At 46.4% G+C, this 25,386-nt stretch overlaps 1 protein-coding gene across 1 annotated transcript in view; it reads left to right on the top strand.

The window, feature by feature from the left end:
• LOC119437074 (sarcosine dehydrogenase, mitochondrial-like) overlaps positions 1-25,386 on the top strand; it is an 89,809-nt gene that overhangs the window by 36,997 nt on the left and 27,426 nt on the right. Inside the window, 4 exon segments of the mRNA XM_037704145.2 lie at positions 893-1,070; positions 14,237-14,378; positions 14,454-14,537; positions 16,921-17,034. Coding sequence (XP_037560073.1) covers positions 893-1,070; positions 14,237-14,378; positions 14,454-14,537; positions 16,921-17,034 — 518 coding nt within the window.

Here is a 25,386-nt window from a genome sequence, read left to right as displayed (position 1 = left end):
TGTAACGGGATAAAAGCTGAACAGCCTTTCTTTTGTTCTTTGTATGGTTTCATGGCGAGTCCTGCTTTGCATTGAAAATGTTCATGCAAAAATGGTTATGTGTGACATGCATAGCCTTAGCTGATAGATTGTAGCTAGCGTTACAGGAATGGGAAATGGAGAGAAGTGGACAGGACAGAGCACTAGACTTCAACATCTGTTTGTTTAGCACTAGCTGCAATCTATCAGCAAAGGCAACCACACCAGCTAGCCTACCTTTATTCCATATAACAACATATATTGATTGAGTTATAGTTTCTTTTTCTATTTTTTTTTTAAGATTTATTAGAAGGGGAAAAGAAGAAGGTAGGAAATGAAGAGCCGTGGTCATCGTAACTGTCTCACTCCTCAGTGGACACTTGAACTGTCCTGTGGCCGTGATAAAGTTGCAGGTGAAGAGAAAAGGGGAGAAAGTATAAAAGAGGCATACAAAAGTGAAAAGGGGGAGAAATGCAATACATAAAATATACATGTAAAACAGGAATGTCTGTACAAGTGCGGTTCACAGCACAACGCTGTGCACTGTGACACTCAAACTCGCAGTGCAGTTATGTGTGGCACCAAACCTGTTCTCCTCCAGGAACATCGCCAAGCTGGGGTGGGCCCTTAGCTAGTTTGCACGGGGCCCTCTGGAAAGAGCAGCGCATTCGCGTAGTCTGTTGCAAGCCCCAAGTATCTGAAGGTAGACAGGAGTAGTCGGTGGCATGCAGGCATATTCTCTGGTCAACGGAGCATGACGTGCTCCAAGCTTTCATATGCCACAGAAGTTTCACTCAGTATTTATGCTGTTGTGTCACTAATTGCATGCTACTTATCAAGTACACAGACGACAACTGTGGTGCTTGCCTTGCAGAGTCCTTTACGGCAGACCACAAGCCTCTCCTTGGTGAAGAGCCATCTCTTCGAGGCTTTTTCCATGGTTGTGGATTTAACAGCCTCGGCATGAACGGTGGTGGTGGATGTGGCCGGGAGCTAGCTGCATGGGTGTTGCAGGGAAGGCCCAACCTGGACATGTATGGTTATGACATTCGGTATGTGCTGCTTGAGCTCACTTGGAAAAGTATAACATTGTAACCCCTACTGTAAGCATTACTAATGAGAGAGTGAAGCAAGGGCTAGGTTTTGTAACGGTTATTTTCCTCATTCCTTTCGCATTTCATGACTGGCCTGCAGATGCCATCACATGCTTTGTATATATGCCACGACATAGTGTCGTCGTCGTTACGTTGTCATGTCGTTGTTGTCATGCTGTCGTTGTCGTCGTTCCATTGTCGTCATTCCTTTCTCATCATGCATGGGATCCGCATTTTCAAGCACTACAAGTTCATGTTGGAGTGAGGAGCTCCCAATGAAAATGTGTCCAACTTTGGCGTGTGCTCTATACATGCAAATTGTTGCTGAATGAGAACAGTGTTCTTCGCAAACACGAATGATAGCTTCGTTTCAACCAATTCCGACACCATCTGGGATCCACATATTTTTTTAATTATCCGGAAATTTCCTTCTCGTGATTCAAGTACTCTGTTAATACAGTTTTGGCTTAGATATCTGACTTAGATATATACCTAAGAGTGAATATCATTCTTGCTGTGACTCTTGAGCATGGTGTCTGTTGACAGCATCCCTACAAAACAAGGCCTGCAAGTCTTTAATAGACAGTCGGCATCTTGAGTAATCAAACAATGTTTAGTATTTTTCACCAAATTTTTCTATTATTTGGCTAGAACTGTAGTATTTGTGGTGGCTGAGAGGTGATGAGCTGCCACATTTATTGTGGGAGCCGACCTGGCTATAGACTGAGGCATTTTGGGGACGGCTGAGGTATAGCTAAGATGGTGAATGTCGTGCGCCATCCGAGTTCCCTTCCACATGCTGGGCTTACATCTTTGTCTTTGTGCGGTGGCACTACATATTCTTCAAGTTCTAAGATTGGCAGGTCTGCCTCACGTAATAGAAATCCTACTTTTTCTTCCTTATCAGCAAGGCGACTATGAGCCGAAGACATGCCCATTAGTCAGCACTGTACAGTAAAATGTCGATATAGTGAGCTTCAACATTACAAAATTCTCTATATAATGAAGTATTTAACTTTTTAACTTCTTGTCCATAGAACATCATAAATGGAAACTTCCACGGGCGCAGATGATCAAATCGTTGAATTACATATAAGTGGCTGATTGCGATCTCAGCTCTCAAATCGCACTTCGCACGACAAAGAGCCACCATCGAAGCGGAGCAGCGTCAGTTTTCGTATGAAGTTCAAGTGCGACAAAGTCCTATCACGCCCCGCGCACTGTTTACTTTGGGTGTGAACAAAAGCATGCAAGGGTGAGCTGAGTAGGATTCTGGCTTGATGAGTGTTGTCTTCCGTTTGAACAAAGGGAAAAGGGGGAAGGGAGCGAGTGCGCAGTAACGTAATTAAGGGCGTGCAGAGAGGGGCAGCTCGCCGCACGTCTCTTTTTCTAACGCAGCCGTGGCTTTTCATGGCTGTCAGCCAGTGGCGCACCGACGGGGGGGGGGTTTCGGGTGTTGTAACCCCCCCTGAGGCCGAGTTAACCCCACCCCGCCCCCACGCGTCCAGCCCCACCAGTCCAACGTGTACCCTTCAGTGCTCTGATCACATTGTCATTACAATTCAGGAGGTGGCTTGAGGTCGAATTTTCCTGACTTGAGGTCGAATCACTGTCTTGTATTTATTCATTCACTCTTACATTACTTTGAGTAAAATGTTGAAGAAATAAACATCGTCATCATTCTTGGCGTCATTATATTATTATAATTATTAGGCATTTCATTTGCTGTTGGATTCCTCTGGCTAAAGCAAGGAAATTGCATACAGTGTAGACCACTTACGCAAGTCATCGGAGTCGTGAGTATCCACACTATAAGTGGTGCCGCACTATAACCAAAACAACTATTTTATTACAATAATGGACACTCCAAGCGCATTTCTGCTATCGCTGTCACCGTGCTCTAGGTTCCATGTTCGCTCACTAAATAAATTAACAAGCATGGTGTCACGCACGCACAAGCAAATATGAACTCATCTCGCTCGTTGACTGCGGAAACGAGCTGTCAAAATGCTTGAGTGACGAAGCGCATCGAGCGAATTGACCTTCGTACTATCATGCCTCTTGCTTCAACGTGACCTATAAGCGACGAAAACACGGTGCGCGGCGGACTTTCCCCTGTCAGATTGCTTTCAAGATAGGGCCAAGGAGATCGTATCGCCGAAGTGGATTGTTGCAGATGACGGCCTGCTTCGGTCCACTGAAACCGTTCTGCATTGCTTTGCTGGCGAAAATCCTCTCCTTCTGTTTGCGCCAGTCCCGAACGCAAGTTTCGGATTCTCCGAACGCCTGTGATGTGGTCCGATTTCCATCCGTCTCCGCACACATGATCACTTTCCTTTTAAATGCGGTATCATGATGAACTTGGTACTTCATGCTGATAGAGCAGACACAGAGAACGTGAAGACAGACGTTAGACTATTGCCTAAGCACGTGTACTGCAGCATATGGAGGAAGCTACGGTAGCTAAGCACGAGAGTAGCTAGGCTCGACGTGCGTGCGAGGCAGTCATTTTGAAATGCCGATGGCTATATGGTAACGCAGATTTAGGATCGTACTCGATTCTAACGTGCACGCAATTTTTTAACCTGTTTCATCGGAAAAAAAGTGCGCGTTAAATTCGAGTAAATACGGTATTTGTGGCTTGAGGGGAGCGTTTGCCATCTAGGTTGACTGCCGAACTTCCAGGCAGCCGCACTGTAACTGGTATTTCGTGTCCCGCAACTGCACTATAAGCAATACGCGTATACATAAAGTGCTATGGGAAAATTAACGGGAGTCTCAAAATACCGTATTGTATCCGGTCCTGCACTATAAGCGGTTACGTTATAAGTGGTCTATACTGCATTATGCAAAGTGCTTGCTTCCCCCCCTTCTTGGTGCACTACTGCTGTCAGCACTGCTGAGCGCATATGCAGCCCATGCGCCCTGTTTTAGATGGTGGCTTCATGAACGCTGTCTTTCCACGCGAACAAGGGGTAATGGGGGAGGGGAGCAAGCACGAGGTAATGCGATCAAGTACGCGCGAGGATGCGAGGCAGCCTGCTGCACATCCCCTTTTCTAATATGGCCATGGCTTTGCATTGCTGTCAACGTGACTGAGCGCATACACAGCTCGTGCGCCCTGTTTTAGATGTAATCTGCCGCATGTGCAAAGAGTGGGCGTGCCGAGATGGAGTGGCATCATGTGCGCTGCCTTCCCGTGGGTTCAGTACTGGAGGCTGCGTAATCTCGAGTTTCGGAGGCGCGTTGAAACAAGAGGCAGACAAAGCATTTGCTTCCCGCTGCTGGTGCTTTTCGTGACAGCGTCGTCCCACTGTGGGCAACACTACCAGCCGAGGGAGCGGAATGGATGCGATAGCATGGCTGGCTTCGCTTCGTACCGCCGACGTGAAGATATCATCCACACAGCATGAAACCGCATGTTTCATCACCCACTCTCAAATTCAACAAGATGAATTTTTTATTATGGAAATTTGCCTTTTCTGATTGCGTGATAATGCGGAAAATTTCGCAGCCCGTTTCATGTAAGAAAAATCCATCGGCGACTGTACTTATTTGCGTAAAAGGTTGAATTTTAATATAATGAAATTTTGATATAATGAAGCAAATTGCCGATTTTACCAACTTCGTTATATCGAGGTTTGACTGTATATACCACCTCAGTTTCCTAACCTCACTAAGCCCGATGACATTCCAGGTAATGCCTGATACTAATTCCTGCAGGAGCTGTTCTAAGCTCGCATTGCATGATGTGTTTTGTGCGTTGAACATTGCCAGGTTCAGTTTCTACACAGTTGTTGACGTGGAGTTGAGGTAGAGCATGACGTTTCTGTGCTCAAGGTCCTCTTTTTATACAGTTGAACCCTTTTATAACGATACTGATTTAACAATATATTGGAGATAACAATGAGCAGCCGATGCACCGTCAACTTTTGTATGTGTTCTATGGTAAAATAAACCGCTTACTACAATGCTCCCATGCTGTATTTCCATTATAACAATTAAATCTGGCTACCAGGTGTGTGTGGCAAAAGGAAAAAGAATGCAAAATCCTCGGGGGCGAGAGATGCGAGCCTGCTTCGGGCACACTCGCCTTTGCGAGCCACTTCGGCACCCCGCCATGGCACACTTTTATCGCATCGCTGGCCTTGCATGACCCTCTCTTGTCTCCCTTCTACCCTCCCTCCTGACATTAGGAGGGGTAGAAGGTAGACAGGAGAGACAATGAAAGCGTGCTGCGCAGGTTGCACGGCACAAAGGCGAGTGTGGCGAAGCGACTCCCCCCCTTTTTTTTTTCTCTCCTGGATTTCGCATTCCTTTTTTTTTTTTTTTCACCACAGAAACCGAGTAACCAGATTCAATTGTTATAGTCAGTAATGCGCGGCATGGGCACATTGTAGTAAGCAGTTTATTTTACCATAAAATACACACTAAATTTCACTGTGCCAGTGCTGCTCATTGTTACATCTGAGTATTGTTACAACCGGTAACGCTATAAGTGGGTTCAACTGTACTTCTCTCTGTCTATTTAAAATGTTTGGATGTTTGTCACCTCTGCTTTTTTGAACGCAACCCTGTTTAACAATTATCGGTTATAACAATGGGATTTTCTTGACACTTGAATATTGCTATAAGTGGGTTCGACTGCACTTTTCGGGCTTGGTGTGGCGCTTGAAAACGTTTCCTTAATAAAAAAGAGGATGAAAGCCATTGGGCAATACTATACCTGGCAGTAACTTTCTATGGCACTGAAGGGAAAGTTACTAGGGCAGAGCTTCTGCACATTTATCAGATTCATTGGTTTCATTTTCGACACCTGTAGTGCCGCCTTGGTGAAAAAAAAAAAGGGTTTATCAAAAAACATTGTACTGGCGCACGTAATGTGAACGATGTTGGTTTGGTCCCCACCTGTGCCAAGTTATCTTTTCGCCCACTTTCATTTCTCTTTAACTCATTAGTCCTACATTTCAATTAAACATAACGCTTTACTTCCCCTGTGCTTTCTCTGGCTTCATTGTTACTTTGTATGATTGTGACTAACAAAAAAATCGAGCCCTTCGGATCCCCCTATTCTTCTCGCTAGTGGCATAGTGACAGTCTTGATAGTCTTGGCAGTCTTGATACCATGAGGTACTGGTACTTTAACGAGCATTTATTGGGGGCCAGCTGCTGGCCCTAAGCTCATGTACTACGTGACACCTGCGGTTAAAAGGCTGTACCATGTCCACTGCCTTGTCCCTGAGCGGCGCTAGAGTGCACTAGATAGGGGGATGGGTCCAGCACGGGTTCTGACCTGAGGCATTTTTTATTGGAATGTTGGTGGCCCCACTGTCACCTTCACCTGAATGGCGCCGCGCTGCCCGTGCGCCGGCTGGACGCATATCGTGTCAGAGACCATACCGCAGTTGCTTGGAGCTTGGACAGGCATTTTACTCTGCTATATCTAGTTTTGCTACTTGGTGCAAAACAGTAATTCATCTGCCAGGGTTTACTCATCTTTACAAGTTACCAGAGAAAATGTTCACACGTATATGTCGTGCAGACAGCGCCGTTGAATGGAAGTGACGAGCATGCTTCCTGCACTGTGTAGAATATTCACTCACCTAAAAAGTATGCAATGTGGCAGAAACAGTGATTTCATTTCCTACCGGCTTGTTGTAAAAAATAGTGGAGAAAAAACTACGAACAATGCAAAAATCAGTGTGTGTGTCGAGAAGACAACAGCATATCAAGTAGACAACAGCGACTCACCCCGTGAACTCAGTGCGGACAATGGGCGCATGTGAAACAGCCGGAGCTTCAGGATAAGCAACTAATTGCGATGGAAGCACCGCTGCAATTTCAGCGTTTTTTGCATCGTTGTCGGCACTTGCTGCAGCATCTGCTGGATCCACTCCCCCATTCTAGTACATTCCAGCGGTGCTGGCTAACACTCCCTGGGCTAATCTTGTACACAAACACCCAAGACAGTGGCCAGGAGTGGCAGTGCAGTAGCTTAAAAGGCCCCTTGCAGGCCCCATTGCAAATTTCGGTTATAGTACACTGGAAGCTGTAAAACGCCATTTTAGGAGTGTTTTACCAAAATAATTTTTCAAATTGATTCATTACTGGAGGAGATAGAAGAAAGAAATTAACTGTCCTGTTACCACGCTGCCAGGAGGCGAGTGTCACTGCCAGCAGAGACACTCTCTCCCTCTGCCTCTAGTAGCGTTCCCAAGTGGTGGTGTTCCTTCCCTGCTTTCACTCCTACCGGAGCCTAGAGACATAGTGCAGCGTCGAGCCCCGCCTTCTTTTTTTCCTTCTCTTCCTTTTTTGTTGCATTGCACCTTCGGCATAGGATGATTAGTCATGGTGAGTGATGAAACACACACTGCGAAGAGACTTTTGTTTGTGTGACCATGACTCTCTGGCAGGGACGGGGCTTCTTCTAGAGGGTAGGTGCGCGGCTTTTGGTTTGAAATTTCGTCTGTTTTCGCGGGCATGCAGTGCCATAATATTTTGCAGGCACGATCGTCACCACGTCATGTATGCACTATGGTTGTTTGTTTAAAATGGCCGTACCTGGTGAGAGGCCTATTTAATTGGTAAAGCTCAACACACGTAATTCTGAAATGTGGGTTTGGTCCCCACCTGTGGCAAGTTATCTTTTCGTCCACTTTCATTTCCCTTTTAACGATTATTCTAAATTTTAATTTAACAAAACAGTTAACTACCCCTATGCTTTCTCTGGCTTCATTGTTTGTCACTTCATATGATTGTGACTAAAAAAAAATTGAGAAATCTCCCCGTTCTTCTCGCTTTTTTCTACTGTAACGTACGAAATAAAACACAATGAATAGCAAAAAAAAATTTTTTTAATGGTGTAGGCTGTATCATGGACGCAGCCACAGTGGGGTACGTGAAATGTCTCGTGTGGACTGTAGGCGGTGAATGGGCACTAGAGTATAGAAATTACTTACTAACCAAAGACCCAAGTTGCATTTGATCACTTATTAGAAAGCTTACATGCAAAATGTATGCTAAACCTGATACACCTGTTACACGTCTTATGGTCTAATTTTGCAATCGTGCTCGCTTGCTATTCGTAGTGGACTCGTTTGTTTTGCAGAGAGTGTTTGAGGACTGGGAAAAGAAATTACCCCCCTACTGGTGCTACCTGAGACTGCCCTGCAGTGCTCGAACCTGCCACACTTGGTTGGGGCTTATGTGCTTGTCAGTCTCCTCTGCTTGCGCTCCCTATGGAGACGGACACATACATTCTGCCGTAGTCAAAGGGGTTGGATATCCCTCTGTTTTGCTGCCCAAGATTCTTCACACCATTTCTCGACCGTGTGTATTGAATGTAGGGGGGGCATAACCAAGCAAGCGTGAAATTTCTGCAGCAATTTTCACACTTGTAGGCCTTTTAACTCCTGATGAGCACCAGTTTGAGTTTGATAAATTATACCCACAATGGCATACTGAACTCTCTCAAATGTGACCATACCTGCTTGGATGGACAAACATACTGCCGAGCGACGCCTCTGTGAACGCCATGTGCAAGTCTAAATTTAGCTCTGATTGCGTCATGTGTGGCCATAGGTCGGCGCACTCACTCATGAGTGCACTCACTCACACTCACTTGCACTCATTTCAGAGGCGTGAGTGCGAGTGAGTGCCCGTGAGTGTGAGTGGAAGTGAGTGCGAGTGATTGCCAGTGAGTGTGAGTGCAGGTGAGTGCGAGTGAGTGCCAGTGAGTGTGAGTGCAGGTGAGTGCGAGTGTGAGTGAATACCAGTTAGTGTGAGTGCAGGTGAGTGCAAGTGCGAGTGAGTACCAGTTAGTGTGAGTGCAGGTGAGTACGAGTGAGTGCAGGCGAGTGCGAGTGAGTGCCAGTGAGTGCGAGTGGGAGTGAGTGCCAGTGACTGTGAGTGGAAGTGAGTGCGAGTGATTGCCAGTGAGTGTGAGTGGAAGTGAGTGAGAGTGAGTGCCAGTGAGTGTGAGTACAGGTGAGTGCGAGTGTGAGTGAGTACCAGTTAGTGTGAGTGCAGGTGAGTGCAAGTGAGCGCCAGTGAGTGTGAGTGAGTACCAGTTAGTGTGAGTGCAGGTGAGTGCGAGTGCGAGTGAGGGCCAGTGAGTGTGAGTGCAGGTGAATGCGAGTGAGTGTGAGTGGAGGTGTGTGCGAGTGCAAGCGAGTGCCAGTGAGTGTGAGTGCAGGTGAGTGCGAGTGAGTGCCAGTGAGTGTGAGTGCAGGTGAGTGCGAGTGAGTGTGAGTGGAGGTGTGTGCGAGTGAGTGCCAGTGAGTGCCAGTGAGTGTGAGTGCAGGTGAGTGCGAGTGAGTGTGAGTGGAGGTGTGTGCGAGTGAGTGCCAGTGAGTGTGAGTGCAGGTGAGTGCGAGTGAGTGCCAGTGAGTGTGAGTGGAGGTGAGTGCGAGTGAGTTCCAGTGAGTGGGAGTGCGAGTGAGTGCGAGTGACTGTGAGTGGAAGTGAGTGCCAGTGAATGTGAGTGGAAGTGAGTGCCGGTGAGCGTGAGTGGAGGTGAGTGCCAGTGAGTGTGAGTGAGCGTGAGTGGAGGTGAGTGCCAGTGAGTGTGAGTGGTGGTGACAGCCAGTGGGTGGAGGTGAATGCCAGTGAGTGTGAGTGGAGGTAAGAGCCAATGAGTGTGAGTGGAAGTGAGTATGAACATGGTGAGTGCCTGTGAGTGTGAGTGGAGATGAGTGTGAATGTGACTGAGTGCTGTGAGTGTGAACGTGGCGAGTGCTTCTGGGTGTATAGAGGTGAGTGTGAGTGCAGGTGAGTGTGAACAAGAGTGAGTGCTTGTGAGTGGAAGTGAGTGTGAACGTGGTGAGTGCTTGAACGATAAGCAGAAGTGATATCGGTTCACCTTGCTTGCGGAAAAATGGAGGCACGTTGTGTGTACAAGCTCACTCGCGGTGATGACTTATCGCGCTAGCAGATTGTGCACACCAAGATAGAAACCACTCACTAAGGTCGTAATAATCCAAGGTTCAGGCATCAGTGACACAATGTATAATGAGCGGATATATTATATTGCGATAGCAATTATATGGACACACCAAGCGAACTCCAAGCGACGTCATTGTGAGGTTCCGTGTGAAGTCCAAACACGGTAAAATCGTCACCACGTGCCGGCGGTACGTGCCGTGTTTGCTCAGTGGCTATGGCGTTGGGCTACTGAGTGCGAGGTCACGGGATCGAATCCCAGCCACGGCAGCCGCTTTTCGATGGGGGCGAAATGAAAAAAAAAAAAAAAAAACCCCGTGCACTAACGTTTAGAGCACGTTAAAGAACCACAGGTGGTCTAATTTATTTCGGAGTTGTCCACTACGGCGTGCCTCATAATCAGACCGCGGTTTTGGCACGTAAAACCCCAGTATTATATTATTATTATGCCGGCGGTACGCTGCGTTTGCGAGTGCAAGCTTGCGAGGGTCAGCCGGCACTTGCTGCTCAATCTCGCGCGCGTGAGGGAAAAGGCGGGGCGGAAGCGCGCTGCTTCTGTCGCGCGTCAGGCACGGGGGGGGGGGAGGGTCATCTTGCTCCAGTGGTGGCTGCATGGGTGTCGTCTCTCGAAAGCCATCTGCGACGTGGAAAAAGTGCGTGCCCATGCGGGCCTCCTTTTCAAAATGATTTGCGACTTGAACAATGTTCAACTAGAGCCGGTAACTTCGTATGCACTGTGTTTTCGATGTTTTGTTCGCTTTGAAGCGAGAGGCGGCACGAAGGGCAATTCACTCGCGGCTATACCTGCGCCTCCTTACTCCAGCCTTCTGACAGCAAGTTTCTGCGGTCATCGAGTGAGATGCATTCATGCATGTTTACCTGTGTGCGCGTGGCACCGTGCTTGTCTATTTAGTTAGTAGGCGAATGTTTACAAGTTTATACGGCCAATTAAACTACTATCCTTGCTTCGTATAGCTCTCTACTAATTTGCTATCGCAATCGAAGCTTCGTCTTTCAGGCGAAACTGCGACATTTTCTTTAATACTCCAGGGAATATGTATGGGCTGGAGCGCTGATGGCAGACATACCAAATCATGACCGGCAAATTTTGCCATGACTTCCACTGAGTGAAGACGCTTAATACCGTGTGATTTGTTACAACTTCGCTGGTCATCCGCCTTCAGAGGGTGGAATGGCTCCTCATTTTCTTACTGCTTCCCTCTGAAACGTACACGTACAGGCTCCTTATATAAACAGGCAGAGCGGAAGAGGGACTAGCCAAGTTAGCACAGAGTAACAGACACGCACGCTCGCATACACGGAGAAAAAGCGAACATGCAATGATAGATACCGCTTTGTTCTCCCTTTTGTGTTTGTTTCGGCGTTAAGTGGTTGACTAAGTATACGGACAGTCAATCTCTTCCTCTATTTCCCGCTCTCTTGGCTCAATCTGACCGAAGGGGAGCTTAGCGAGCATGGGCGGCAAGCATGCACACGTCTAATGTCAATGACAGAGAGATGGACCGAGAGAGGTTGGGGCTGACGTCATGTTTATGTCACCATGAATTAAGTTAAACAAAAACTTTAGTCGTGCTAGTTTTGCTCTACTTTGCAGTGTTAATAAACGAGCTCTCTTTAATAATTCAGTCAATGAATCCGTTAACTTGTATTTATTAAAACAGAACCTTATTGCCTTCCTCTGCACCCCTTCCATTCTTGCAATGAGTTCTTTTGTGTACAGAAACCAAACAATATTGGCGTGCTCCAGCACTGTTCGAACAAGCATATTGTAGGCCAGCAAATTTTATCTGGGGGTGCAAACGACGGTGTCTTCTCAGAAAGAAGAGTTGCTTTAGTGCTCAGCATGTACATTGATTTCCACTTGAGGTTATTTTGTTAACATGGCTTTTCCATCGGAGAGTGTATGTTAAAGTGACACCTAAATATTTACGCTGAAATGCACAAGTGAGAGGTGTGTCATTAATAATGTAAGTAAACTCGGATATCTGTTTCTTTCTTACTGTTAGCGTTACATATTTTTGAACATTTAGTCATCTGCCACTCCTGACACCAAGAAAAGGCAGAACTTTCTATATGGTGATTATCACTGTGATTAATTTCATGGTACGAAATACAATAGTCAGCTAATAGACAGATGTTATCATGTAATCGGGAAGGCAAATCTTTTATGTATATTAAAAATAAAACTGGGTCCAAAACACTGCCGTGGCGCACTCCCGATGCAACAGGTGCTAAATTGGAAGCTTCGTTATGAATATACACGAATTGTGAGCGGTATAGATCGGCACAGTGACTCATGAGTGCAGTCACTCGCACTCATTTCAAAGGGGTGAGTGCGAGTGAGTGTGAGTGGAGGTGAGTGCGGGTGCGAGTGAGTGCCAGTGAGTGTGAGTGCAGGTGAGTGCGAGTGTGAGTGAGTGCAAGTGAGTGTGAGTGCAGGTGAGTGCGAGTGAGTGCCAGTGAGTGCGAGTGCAGGTGAGTGCGAGTGCGGGTGAGTGTGAGTGGAGGTGAGTGTGAGTGCAGGCGAGTGCGAGTGAGTGCCTGTGAGTGTGAGTGGAGATGAGTGCGAGTGAGTGTCTGTGAGTGTGAGTGGAGGTAGTGCGAGTGCGAGTGAGTGCTGTGAGCGAGAGTGGAGGTGAGTGTGAACGTGAGTGAGTGCGGGGCCTGGAAAAAATGGCGAGTGAGTGTGAGTGAGCGTTCTCCCACACTGCCGACCTATGTGTGTGGCACAACAAAGGTGCCATTTGTTCACAGGACACATGCATGACTGAGTAATGGCTTCTTTCCTCTACATAACGATTCCAAAATAAGGCATGGGGCTAGTACAGTTGCAAAGATATACACGATAATGCTGTAACATGTTTTCGTTAGATGCAGTTTTAGCAAGCGACCCCCTCTGACTGATCATAAAGACGTTTCATGTCAAAAAGAGAAATGTTACTCCATAACTTCCTTTATGTTTGACTGTCTTGAGATAGAAAAACAACTTCTATAATAAACAACCAACTTTTTCTGACTCATTGTTTTCATCGTGAGACATAGCTCCCAGGCCTACAGATGGTATAAAACTCAGTGATTTCGATCGTCTGTAGGGGATATTTTTTGAAGGGAGTCTTCTTGTCCTCTTCATGGACCATTTTCTGGAAGTTAACTTCTGCCTGATAAGTGTGCGGCGCAGATGCATGTTTTATTCTTGTGTTATTCACCCTTTTTTGTTTTCTCTCCCTTCTTCACTCATTATTTCCACTTCCCTCTTAAACTCTCGCTTATTCTTCACTCACCATTCTTTTTCTATGCACCTTTATCCTTTTAGAGCCGGCAGGCATTGTGCCCCTACTGGTGGCACTTTCCAGCTAGCTCTATTTCTTTCTCCCCTGTGTATTCGTTTTTATGTGTACAAACGTAATAATGATAATAATCAGCATGTCATAATATCATAAACCTCATGGTAAGGAACGCAGCTGTTTGCATACAAATGCACCAATAAGGACAAATAGTCAAGTAGATCACTGTATGTTAAATAAAGTAAAGAAGCCAACACACAGAACCTTGTGCAGCACTAGCTTGTTACCTGAGGTGTATATGAGTCATAGCTATTGGCAGTCATGTATTGATACCAGGGATTCAGAAAACACTCAAGCCTGAAAAGTTTATGGTCAAGATTCAGAAGGATGACTCAAATGACAGTCAGCTATAATTTACTTTGTTGAACTCCTTTGAGAAATCAAAGATAATACAGTCAACCTGTGAATTTTTTTCAAGAGTAGTGTGCAAAAAGCCTGTAACGAGGAGTAGCTGTGTTTTGCAAGTGTAGACTTGTATGTGAAATGGGTAGTAACCTAAGAGTGTTTGCTGTCAGTGCTGTCGTCATTGGCAAGTATTGTAGTGGTGCTTTGATAAGCTGGAGCACTTACTGTACAACATTAGAAATATCTTGGTGCTGATGTGGGAGGGTATATTGCATGTTTAGTGTAACAATTATTGCAACATTCCATGACCCTTAGACAGTCCAGTATTTCCTGCAAATTGACACACAATTTGTTTGCACAAAGTCTTTTTTTTTTTTTTGCTTTAGTGGCTTGTAAACCCAAATTTTTTTAGTTTTATTTATTTGACGAGGTGTTCACCCATAAATTAACCAAGTTTATTGCTTTCATTTAAAGGCGCTTTTCCCCTTCGCTCACCAAAAACAACAAGTGGATTCGAGAACGAAGTCATGAGTCATATGTCAAGAACTATTCCATTGTCTATCCGAATGATGAACCTCTTGCCTCAAGAAACATGCGGAAAGATCCCTTGCATGAGGTAATGTATCGTTTACAATCTGATATAGTTTCCCATATTTCTTGATCTTTTCTAAGGGCTTCCCTGGATTTTCAGGTTTTTTCCCAGGCAGGCTGTGTGTTCCAAGAGCGACTGGGTTGGGAACGACCTGGTTGGTTTGCTAAAGACAGCCCTGCACCTGTGAGGATGTTTCCTTCCGTTCTTTGCATTCAAATTATATACTGGAATTCTTCAGTTTGGCTTGCAAAACACAAAATAATGTCAGTGTGGGTCATGCAACAGCGCGTAAATTTAGGGCTGCTTTTAATTGTGATTGGTGCTGTGGCTTGTGGTGATAAATACTACATTACTTCTCTTTGAATGTAACACCTTGTGTATTCTTTACTTGCCATCTATCTTGGCACATGATGACTATAATTCAATTGCAGAATTTTTTTTACAACCTATAGCCAGAAATAGAAAATTTCACTCTGCATTTGTGTGTGGAGCTTAAGTTGCACATGCAAGCTACAGAAGAATCTGACTTTTTATGGGGGGGAGGGGAGGGGATCATGTTCGAGTAACTTCTGGGAGCAGCTGCAAACTTTCCAGCAAAATTTGTAGACCCATATACCATAACCCGCCACAGTGGGCTATGATGTTGTGCTGCTGGGCTGAAGGTGATTACTAGTTCGGTCCCGGTCGTGGTGGCCAGATTTCAGTGAGGGCAAAATGCACTAACGCTTGTATACTTGGATTTAAGTGCATGTTAAAGAACTCCAGATGGGCAAAATTAACCCAGAGCTCTCCACTACAGGGCCCTTCATGAATCATAACCCACTGTGCAGCTTCGGGACGTTAAACACCGTAATTCAAAAATCTTGTTAGCTTTTTTTTATGCTAGCTGTCTGGTGCCTATAGTACTCAGTGAATTTATGCACTCTTTCAAAAAGGCATTGAAGAATGTTGCCTTTTCCGTACATGGTTGCAGCAGTGTGCTTTGCTGTTTTTGATGTTTTGAAGGGCACACCAAAGGGCAATACTTAATCAGTTTATCCTAGTAAATTATTCTCTCAAAACTCTATAGTCATTCATTTGGCTGAAAAATGTTGAATGTTACTGGAAAAAATGTATGACAGCCTTTGCATTCTTGAACTTCATGCTCAGAGCTCAGTTCTGGAATGTCAGTGTAACATCATGAATTTCAAAGTACTGTTTTGTTTTTTGGCTGTTTTATTGAGGAAAAAGTTATCAAAACTTGCTAGGTTGAGCTTGTGGTTTCTTTAGAATGCAATGTAGTCTTTTTTAATCTTTGACCAATTATCTAGACCTAATAAGTAGGTGCTGCCAAAATCCATGACACCAGGGTAAGCTGGTGCAGGAATTTCAGGGCGGTGCTGCTGCATGTCTTTCGTTTTTGCGCATGTTTCTTGATTTACTAATCCTCCTCTCATGGTGAGAGTGGTGAGATCGCTATTGCAGAAGTGTGATTTACTAATACAGCTTAACCTAATATTCCTCTTTAATGCCCCTCTACTGTACTGTACTGAATGTACAGCATGTACTGAATCCCAGAATTTTTTTAATGTTTCATCGTGAATATGCCAGGGGCCATTCACATGTTCTGGCACAGTAGGTCTTGTACAGTAGCCCTTGTACGGTCAGCCTTGTCATCAACCTGTAATTAGAATTATTTCTAGTTGCCTTTTTGTACTATGTTTGCTGTTATAAGCTGTTCGAGTGAGTTAAATTTTTACTTATATGAGGCTATACTCAGCAGTTGTGTGGGCAGTTGAAATATACATATATATATATATATATACAGGGTGATCATTTCTAAGTTGTATGGAATATTCAAAAATCGCCTGTTGCTGATAGCCTAATTCTAGTCCTTGAGCTGGATTATTCAGAGAGGTGCACATTACTTGCATGAAAAATCAAAACACATATTCAATTAATCAACAAAAATCACTTATTAACTTCTTAATTAATTACTTTACAGCACATATGGCAATTTACGAATTGTAGCCGGTTAGTATGCAAGGCATATCCACTTGTAATGCATTTCCAGAATGACACCAATTTGGAGATATGCGCCATCAAACTCGCCGTAAAAATGCACAGTTCCAATTACTTTTTCCAAAAAAACACTCTTTTATGCCTTGAAGCACAAAAGTAACTGAAATGCCCATGTATTTTGTCCCACACTTAGGAAAATAATGCCTCAAAACTGACGTCATCCTGGAAATTCATTTCAAGCGGATACATCTTGCATACTCATCTGCTACAATTTGTAAATTGGAATATATGCCGTAAAGTAATTAATTTGGAAGTTAATTACTGAATTAATGTTAATTAATTGAATATATATGTCGATTTCTTGTACTAGTAATGTCCACCTCTTGGAATAATTCAGCTCAAGAGCAAGAATCGTGCTACCTGCCACAGGCGATTTTTTAAAGTTTAGTAAAACTTAAAAATGATCACCCCGTAAGCTGAACCAACGATATCTTGTTCAAATGCAAGCCATTTACAGTGTACACAAAGGTAGTGTGAGATTTACATAACTGTTTCTGCATTGCAGGTTCTTGCTTACGATTATTATGGCAGCTATGGGAATGAGAAACACAAGAATTACGCCTATGAGGACATGTTGAAATTTGATTACACTTTTGACTTTCCAGGCCATCATAAGATTGTGAGTAATGCATCCTCCTAGCTGTTCTTCTAATGGTTTCTTTTTCTTCTAGAGTTGTCATTCTTGCATGCCTTTATCTCTGACCATAGTCTCCTATAGGCAGTTTTTGTGCCTGCCAAATCAGCCAAAATGTTTCACTGTCTTGGGAAGCTCTGCTCATGAGCAGTAAAATCCCCGTATTGTCTGGAGAAGCAGAAACACTTCCAGAAGAAATGAATAAAGTTGTGCCCAAGAAAGCAACACTGAAATGGCAATGATAGCGGTGAGCACAATTGGCGTTCATTGAATCTCAAATACGTGGCTATCATGTTGTCTCCGCCTACTCACAGAGGTGTCATCATATGTCAAAGATTACCTTGAGATAACTGTTCAAGTTATCTCAAGTTATCTCAACTAACAAAAACAACTAACCAAGAAAAAAAAAAGGGAAAAAAAGAAAAAAAAAAACAGAGGATATTAAGATTTACGTTTTTTTTTTCTCCCTCAATTTTGAGAATGCACTATAATCAGCCTTCATATGTGCACTCTGATGGGACAGATGTGGCCACAGCATTCAAAATGCACGAACACCCTGATATCTTGAGCACATTTCGTATGATGACATAACTGTGATAATGTGTACAGTTAAACCTGCTTATAATGAACATCCATGTAATGAATTCGTGGATATAACCAAGTTTTTCTATTCCCCGCCGTTACTCCATAGAAGCACATGTATTTGAGACCTCTACGTAACGAAGTGGCAGCGGGAGACCCCCTCGAAATAACGAATTTACCCCGCCGACAACCTAGAGATTTTGCCCCAAAATTTTGTCATTTTTGCGTGAGCAGCAACCGAAGCACCTTCTCCGCCGCGACGGAATGCGAACGTGTGCGAGGTTGGCCTGCATCCCTTGACCCAGCGATCTTGCCGCCATGGGCGTGGCCTTTCCCCCTCCCTTCATTCAAACCTGATCCTGCCGCTTGCTGCAGCTGGCCTAGCCCGCCAAGCCTGCACTCTCCTTTTCCAGTTGATGTTGTCGACGCGCTGACAGACGCTGTGACACATCACACTCAATGAGCACGGACACGCGCTGTCAAACGCTGGCGGCGTGTGGAAGCGCCGCTGCAGAAGCAAGCGAAGTGACCTTCGTGCTGTTGTCTATCGCTTCAATGCAAATTGAGCGCCGAGAACACACAGTACGCACAAAGCTACGAGCCACCGACGCACCTACACTGCCTAGACTCTGCCTCAACGCAGATCGCTTTCAAGATATGGCCCGCGCGACCGCGCGCTACCGCGCAGTACGCAGTTGATGCTAGAGTACAGTACAACGCCGCCCGCTATCCCTCCCCCCTCGCTCCCTCGCCGGTGCCTCGAGCGCAACGGTAGAAGGCGCGCTTCCTCCCTGCTTTTCTTTCTTGCGCGCGCGAGATTTAGACACGGTCGTCGGCTCCCCTCACACGTTTTCACTCGCCCATACAGCATACGGTGCGTGGCGACTGCGTTATCGCCCTTGGACTTTTAAATGGAACATCTATGAGCCAAAACCAATTTTAGGGCCACAACGCGTCATGGACACCATATTTATATAGCAAATACGGATCTCAAGGGCCATACTTTTGCTGGTGGAAACTGAAAATACGACGTCATAGTTGTCGCCCCCGGCACTTTGGGCGGCCAATGCCATCGTCAAGCCACCAAGCCAAGCGACATGAAAAGTCAAAATGGCCGCTCGGGCCGGCGCGGGGTGGCAGTTCGCAACGTGTGATGCGGGAACGGTCCCACAGTTGCGACGCAGCAGCGGGGTTACCAATGCATTGAATTCTGTGGACCGGCCGAAAACGACGTAACAGCTGGGAAAACGCAGCACCCTGGGAACGTAACAATGGGGTTCTACTGTAACACCATATGACGCTACGACGCCATTGTGACGCTCGCTCTTTTTTTCCGATGCCTCGCGCTTGTGCGAAACGACACGCGTCCATGCATCCAGTACCTAGTGTGGCATTCCAAGGATGAGTGCTTCGACGAAAATGGATAACGGGTGCGCGTTACAATCGAGGGTGCGTTAGAAACGAGTAAATACGGTAAGCGTTTCTTTTTCGAATTTTCATGCCAAACCTGCATATAACGAAATCCTCTTTGTAACGATGTTTTTCGGGAATTTGTCAATTTCATTATATCCAGGTTTAACTGTATCCAGGTTTAACTGTATTACATTTAAGCTGACAGAAACTATGCGAAAGTACTTGCACAAATTTAACATTAAGAGGGAGCTCTGACAACCCAGAAAAATGTTGTATTCTCCAGCTTTCTAGACCACTTTTGTTTAATCAGCTCTCTTATCCTCATTCTACTCCCACTTCCTTGCTAGCACGTAGGCCTGGTATGTCTGCATGTCTGTGTTCTCCCTGAAACAAGAAACATGCTTTCCTGCAAAGCTTTGCCACATGGTAGTTACTGCGCTTTATAGTGCAAAACTGAAAAAAGAAAATGTTGCATTTCACACACAGATCACAAAAAATTTCACAAACAGATCTTGCAGTGCCGGGTGCATGAGGTATTCGAGGACATAATAACAACTTCAGAAATAGCAACAGTATTTTGTACAAGATTCAAGATATTCATTACAAATTTTTACATTGCTTCTTTGCTGCGATGTCCGAACTAAGGCTTCAATAAAAAACATCTTCAGCCTCATTTATTGACCTAATTCAGCTTCGATAACGGCGTATGCTTGAATCAGATGGTACGGGCTGATGTGGGCCAGTTGTTCCACAATAGCAGCGTTTAGTGAGTTTTTAGCGTGGTTTAGGTGTTTGTTAGTCTCCCTCTCACCGATGCCCCCCTACAAAGCAGCATAGTATGCTTTAATATTGGGAATTAGGATGTCAAACTCAGGATGATGCGGCTGCAAAGTTTACAACCAGCCCATCTTGTGTCACGCAGGCCCTGTGGGAGGAAGCAAATTCATTATTTAGGTATGGCGGCTTATCACCTCTTGCACAGAGAGCCTGACTCTTGACTCTGTCACCTCACGCTGTGTGGCAGTGGTTATAATTGGCTTCTTATGGTTCTCAATCTTGATGGCCTCGACGTGCTTGAGAAACTCCACTGCCTGACTGACGTTTGACCACTGCCTGTGGATATCTTTTTTTCTTACTAATGAGAAGTGGGCATGAGTTTGTTGGGACGCGAGTACGCGCGGAGGAGAGAGAGAGACGACTCGACGGCGTGAATCCCAACTGTGAACTGGTTTTATTTTTCTTTTACTTCAGCTGTCCTTGGGGCTGCTCGCCCTTTCCACTCGTCACCATTGGCGGAGAGTGGAGGATGGGGGCGCGGGGTGCAACCGGTATGGTGGCTAGAAAGGTTTCAGAGGTGCGCTCGCTGCTCGCCCTTGCCTGCACGTTGTGGCCCTCTCGCGGCCGCTACAGCACTCCCCCCTTAGTGAGTTGCCGAATGGAGTGATCAGAGGTCCAGGCGAGTAGGGGCTCTTGAGCACCGTCCACTTTGTGTATGTCGCGTGAGCACCTCTGGAGCTTGCGCTGCAGCTGGGGGCCCTGGTGAAGGCGGGGGCTCTCTTGGCGGAGACACCGCGGCGGCGTCACTGTCCATGTGTGGTGGCTTGACACGTTCAAGCGACACAACCTCTTGGCGGCCGCATTTATTGATGGTGACATGCTTGTCCCCATGGCGGAGGACCTTAAACGGTCCATCATATGGCGGTTGAAGAGGCCGCCGAACAGCGTCATGTCGCACAAACATGTATGGGCACGATGTGAGCCTGCGGGTCGACATGTACAGCCCGCGTCCCTGGATACCGCGGGCACACAGCATGAAGTTTCCTCATCATATCACGTAGACGAAGTGCGTAACCACTGGAAGCCGTAGGTGTCTCGTCTGAGCCGTGCACAAAGAACTCCCCTGGCAGCCAGAGTGTCGTGCCATAGACCAGCTCAGCGGCGCGGCAGCCAATGTCTGCTTTTAGAGTGGACTGTATGCCCAAAAGGACGAGTGGGAGCGCCTCCACCCAGCTGTGTTCTTCGGTTGCTGTGAGCACTGCCTTAAGCTGACAGGGAAAGCGCTCCACCATGCCATTACTCATGGGATGGTACGCCATTGTACGTATGCGAGTGGCACTGATGAGCTGAGCGATGCTAGTGAAGAGGGCGGATTCGAACTGCTGGCCACGGTCCATTGTGATCGTGGAAGGCACCCCGAAGCGGGCAACCGTTTCAGCGGTGATGTCTACGATAGGGATGGCCTCCGCCCAACGGGTGAATCTATCCACGCATGTCAGCAGATAAGTCTGTCCGTGGCAGGGTGGTAGTGGGTCAACAATGTCCAGGTGAACATGATCAAATCGAGAATCCGGGGTTGGGAGTGCTCCTAGTACTGTCAAGGTGTGTCGCTGTATCTTGGAACGCTGGCAGGCTACAGCGCCGGGAGTCACGATTAATGCATGGCCAGACAAACTTTGCTGTCACCAGCCTCTGTGTGGCTCTAATCCCTGGATGAGAGAGTCTGTGCAGCGATTGGAACACGTGGCGACGGAGGTTGGAAGGCACAAACGGGTGAGCATTGCCGATACTTATGTCAAAGCAAATTCTGTCTTGGGATCCGGGAATTGGCAGCCACTGCAGCTTTAGGGCAGTGGTTGCGGTCAACAGGCTCTTTAGCTCGTCGTCTTCACGTTGAGCTGCTGCCAAAGTGGAGAGGTCAACCTGCTGTGGGGACACAATGGCATTTATAGGGTTCCGGGAAAGGGCGCCTGCCACCTCGTTGTCGCCCCCCTTGACATGGCGGATGTCTGTCGTCAATTCAGATATATATGACATGTGGCGCAATTCCCGCGCTGTGTGCGTGCCACCGTCGGAGCTTAGGGAACGCAGGGCGTAGGTAAAGTGGCTTGTGGTCAGTAAGGACGAAGAATTCTATGCCTTAAAGGAAGTGGCGAAAATGTCGGATGGCCGTGTACATGGCCAGCAGTTCTCTCCCGAAAGTACTGTAGCGGCGCTCAAGGGGGGTTAGCTTCCTCGAGAAAAACAATGTCGGGCGCCAGATTCCATCGACGAGCTGCTGTAAGACAGCATCGACTGCTGTGTCGGAGGCATCGACCATCACACACTGCGGAATGCCGGGCCTAGGGTATGCAAGGAGTGCGGCGTTTGCCAGGGCATCCTTGATCTTGCGGAAGGCTTCGCTTGGCTCATCATACCAGGAAAGGGTGTCCGAGCAGTTTCGTGAAGTGGCCAGCAGGTTGTGAAGAGGTTGGAGGATTTGGGCGCAGTGGGGGATGAAACGGCAGTAGAAATTCACTAAACCCAGAAATTCTCGCAGCTGGCACTTTGTATTTGGCTGCGGGAATCCTTGCACTGCTTCAACCTTGCTGGGATGAGGCCGAACTCCTGAGCTAGAAATTATGTGTCCTAGGAACGACAGCTCAGGTACACCAAGCTCGCACTTGGCCATGTTCACGACTACCCCGTGCTCGACTAAGTGCTGGAAAACGATGCGCAGGTGCTTTATATGCTCTTCTGGTGTGCCGCTTGCATCAAGGTAAGCATGGCAGAAGTTGAGGCCGCGTAAGAGTGCCGTCCATGAATCTCTGGAAAGTCTGACCCGCGTTTCGTTTCGGTGGTCATCGTGCCGAGCAGCTGTTGCATGTGGCGCAACAATTGGCTAGGGGTCCGGTCGCCGAGCTCAGCGCCATGTAGCAGCTGTTGCAGTCGCTGAGGCTCTGATGGTGTGAGGCGGCTGATGAGCAGTTGCTTGAGTGTTGTGTATGCGTTCACTGCAGGTGGAGCGACCAGTAGATCTCGTACTTCGCTCGCTGTTGTAGGTGGAAGGCTGTCGACCACGTGGTGGTAGTTTGTCTGGTCGGTAGTAATGCGTCGTGCGGCGAATTGCGATTCCACTTGCAAGAACCAGAGTTCTGGGCCGCGATTTTGTAGCGATGCCTTATGACTTATTTTACACTAGTCTTATCATCCACCGCTCACGGCCGGCTGATCCCGTTGATAACGCGAGCGGACCGTCGCTCTGACCACTGACAAAGAGCGATAAGCGCGATAAGGCATTATTATTTTAAAGGCATCGCTACAAAATACCGGCCCTGGGTCGGCTGTCCAAAATGGCGGTAGCTTAACGTCGACAGCGGAGATGGCTGGTGCGTCGACTGTAGTCTCCATGGCATCGATATGTGGTTGTCGTTAAGCCTCGTCTGGGTCACCACTGTTGGGACGCGAGTACGCGCGGAGAAGAGAGAGAGACTACTTGACGGCGTGAATCCCAACTGTCAACTGGTTTTATTTTTCTTTTGCTTCAGCCGCCCTTGGGGCTGCTCGCCCTTTCCACTCGTCACCATTGGTGGAGAGTGGAGGACGGGGGCGCGGGGTGCAACCGGTATGGTGGCTAGAAAGGTTTCAGAGGTGCGCTCGCTGCTCGCCCTTGCCTGCACGTTGTGGCCCTCTCGCGGCCGCTACAAGCTCTTGTTTCATCCTAAAAATGAAATATTTTACCACTTTCAAGAAGGCAGCAATCTCCAAGTCGCTGTAGTCAGTGTGTAAGGCGACTAGGACTGTGTGCAACTTCATCTCTTATATCAGACTGGAAGCTGCTACTCTGGAATAAATGTACCTAGATAAGTTTCAGAGGGTTTGATGAAATCAAAGTTAAATGCATACTCGGATGGAATGAGAACAATAATGTCTACGGCGATTTGGAGCTGTGTCCTCTAATACCTCGTGCACCATGTGTTTCTCCATGTGCACATATTTTCTTGAAGGTAACGACTTTACTCTTGTCATCACTTTCATGGAGGAGAAGCAGCAGCCGTAGATTCAATAGATTTTTCATAGGCTTGTCTTAATACACTGTTTTAGCAGGCCATTTTTATGCTCTTCGCTGCTTGTTCTTAACTGCCCATCCTCACTAGAGTGACAGCTAGTGTACTAAACCTATTTTATCTACCCACTGAGATGACTCAGTAGCTGTGGCGTTTTGCTGAAGTGGGGCACAAGGTTGCATGTTTGACCCACCAGGTATGGCAGCCTCATTTTGATGGAGGAAAAAGCAAAGAGGGTCATGTGCCAAGCATTCAGTGCACATTAAAGAATCCCAGGTGGGCAAAACAGTCCAACACACTGTGGTGACTCAGTGCTATGTCATTGTGCTGCTGAGAGTAAGGTCATGGGTTTGTTCCTTAGTTGCGGAATGCAATAACGCTAATGTACCATGTAGAACTCCAAGTGGTCAAAATTAATCTGGAGTCATCTACTATGGTGTCCTTCACTGCGCACTGTGCAGTTTCAAGACATTAAACCCAATAACATAACAATTTCTGAAATTTAGTTCAGGGCCCTCTACGGTAGTGTCTTTCATATATCTCTCATAGACACTGTGCTGCTTGAGGATATTAAACCCCGTGAATCTATTGTCCTTCAATGGTTTATTTAGCCAATTTTTGCTTCCATATGTTAGAGCAGATATATATTTTTCTAGGTTAAAATTACTTTAACAAGTGAAATCAAGATTTCCATTCATGCAGCATGGTTCTTAATTTTATGGCTGTTTATTTCACTTTACCTGAACATTTCTTAGCAATGCAACATGTCATAGCAAGCCTATAGGTCCATCAGTTTGGCTGCACTCTTTTAACTACTTCAGGGGCTGCCATACTTGACTGTTGCACCAGCACAGCATGTTGGAACCTGTGCATCATTATTTGTTTCACACTGCACAAGATTTGAGCAGGAAGTGCTGGGCCCATTCTGTGTGAGAGAGAGAGAGATTACCTTTATTTATGAACTGCTCTTTGACCAAGTTGTTGGCGCTGGCGTCAAGTTGTCATGTGGGGCTTTGGTGTTCGGAAATTAACTGTATGTGCTGAGTGTCCTGCACAAGGACTCACCAGTTCCATTCTCATACAGAATGGGGCAGTGCCATTCTGTATAAGAATGGAACTGACCCAGAACTGGTACTGAACAGGCATGAACGAGTTCACGAAGAGGAAGGTGAATTGAGCGGTCCTTATATCTGTGAAAAACTGGGCTTGCGAAGCATTACATCGGATTTATTCAGTCATGCAGCTCTGTTCATGATTATGCCGAGTTGCGACTGTGTCACTCTAGCTTGTACCCGCTTTGCCATCACAAGTGCATATAGAGATGCTCTTTAGCTTACATGCTTGTGTCTAAGCACTCTGTGCATATGTGCCTGTGCATCCAATTGGCAACTGTGTGAAACAGATCGAAAACAGCACGCTAAAGGCCATTTAATAACTAGTAGCACTGATGGCAGCAGGCAAGTTATGGTAAGGCTTGCCGAACATATATTGTGCTCAGCAAATATCTTGGAAAATATCT

The sequence above is a fragment of the Dermacentor silvarum genome, chromosome 1 (genome assembly GCF_013339745.2).
Source record: "Dermacentor silvarum isolate Dsil-2018 chromosome 1, BIME_Dsil_1.4, whole genome shotgun sequence".
Taxonomy (NCBI): domain Eukaryota; kingdom Metazoa; phylum Arthropoda; class Arachnida; order Ixodida; family Ixodidae; genus Dermacentor; species Dermacentor silvarum.
Note: the sequence above shows the minus strand (reverse complement) of the source record. Positions and strands in the feature narration are given on the sequence as shown.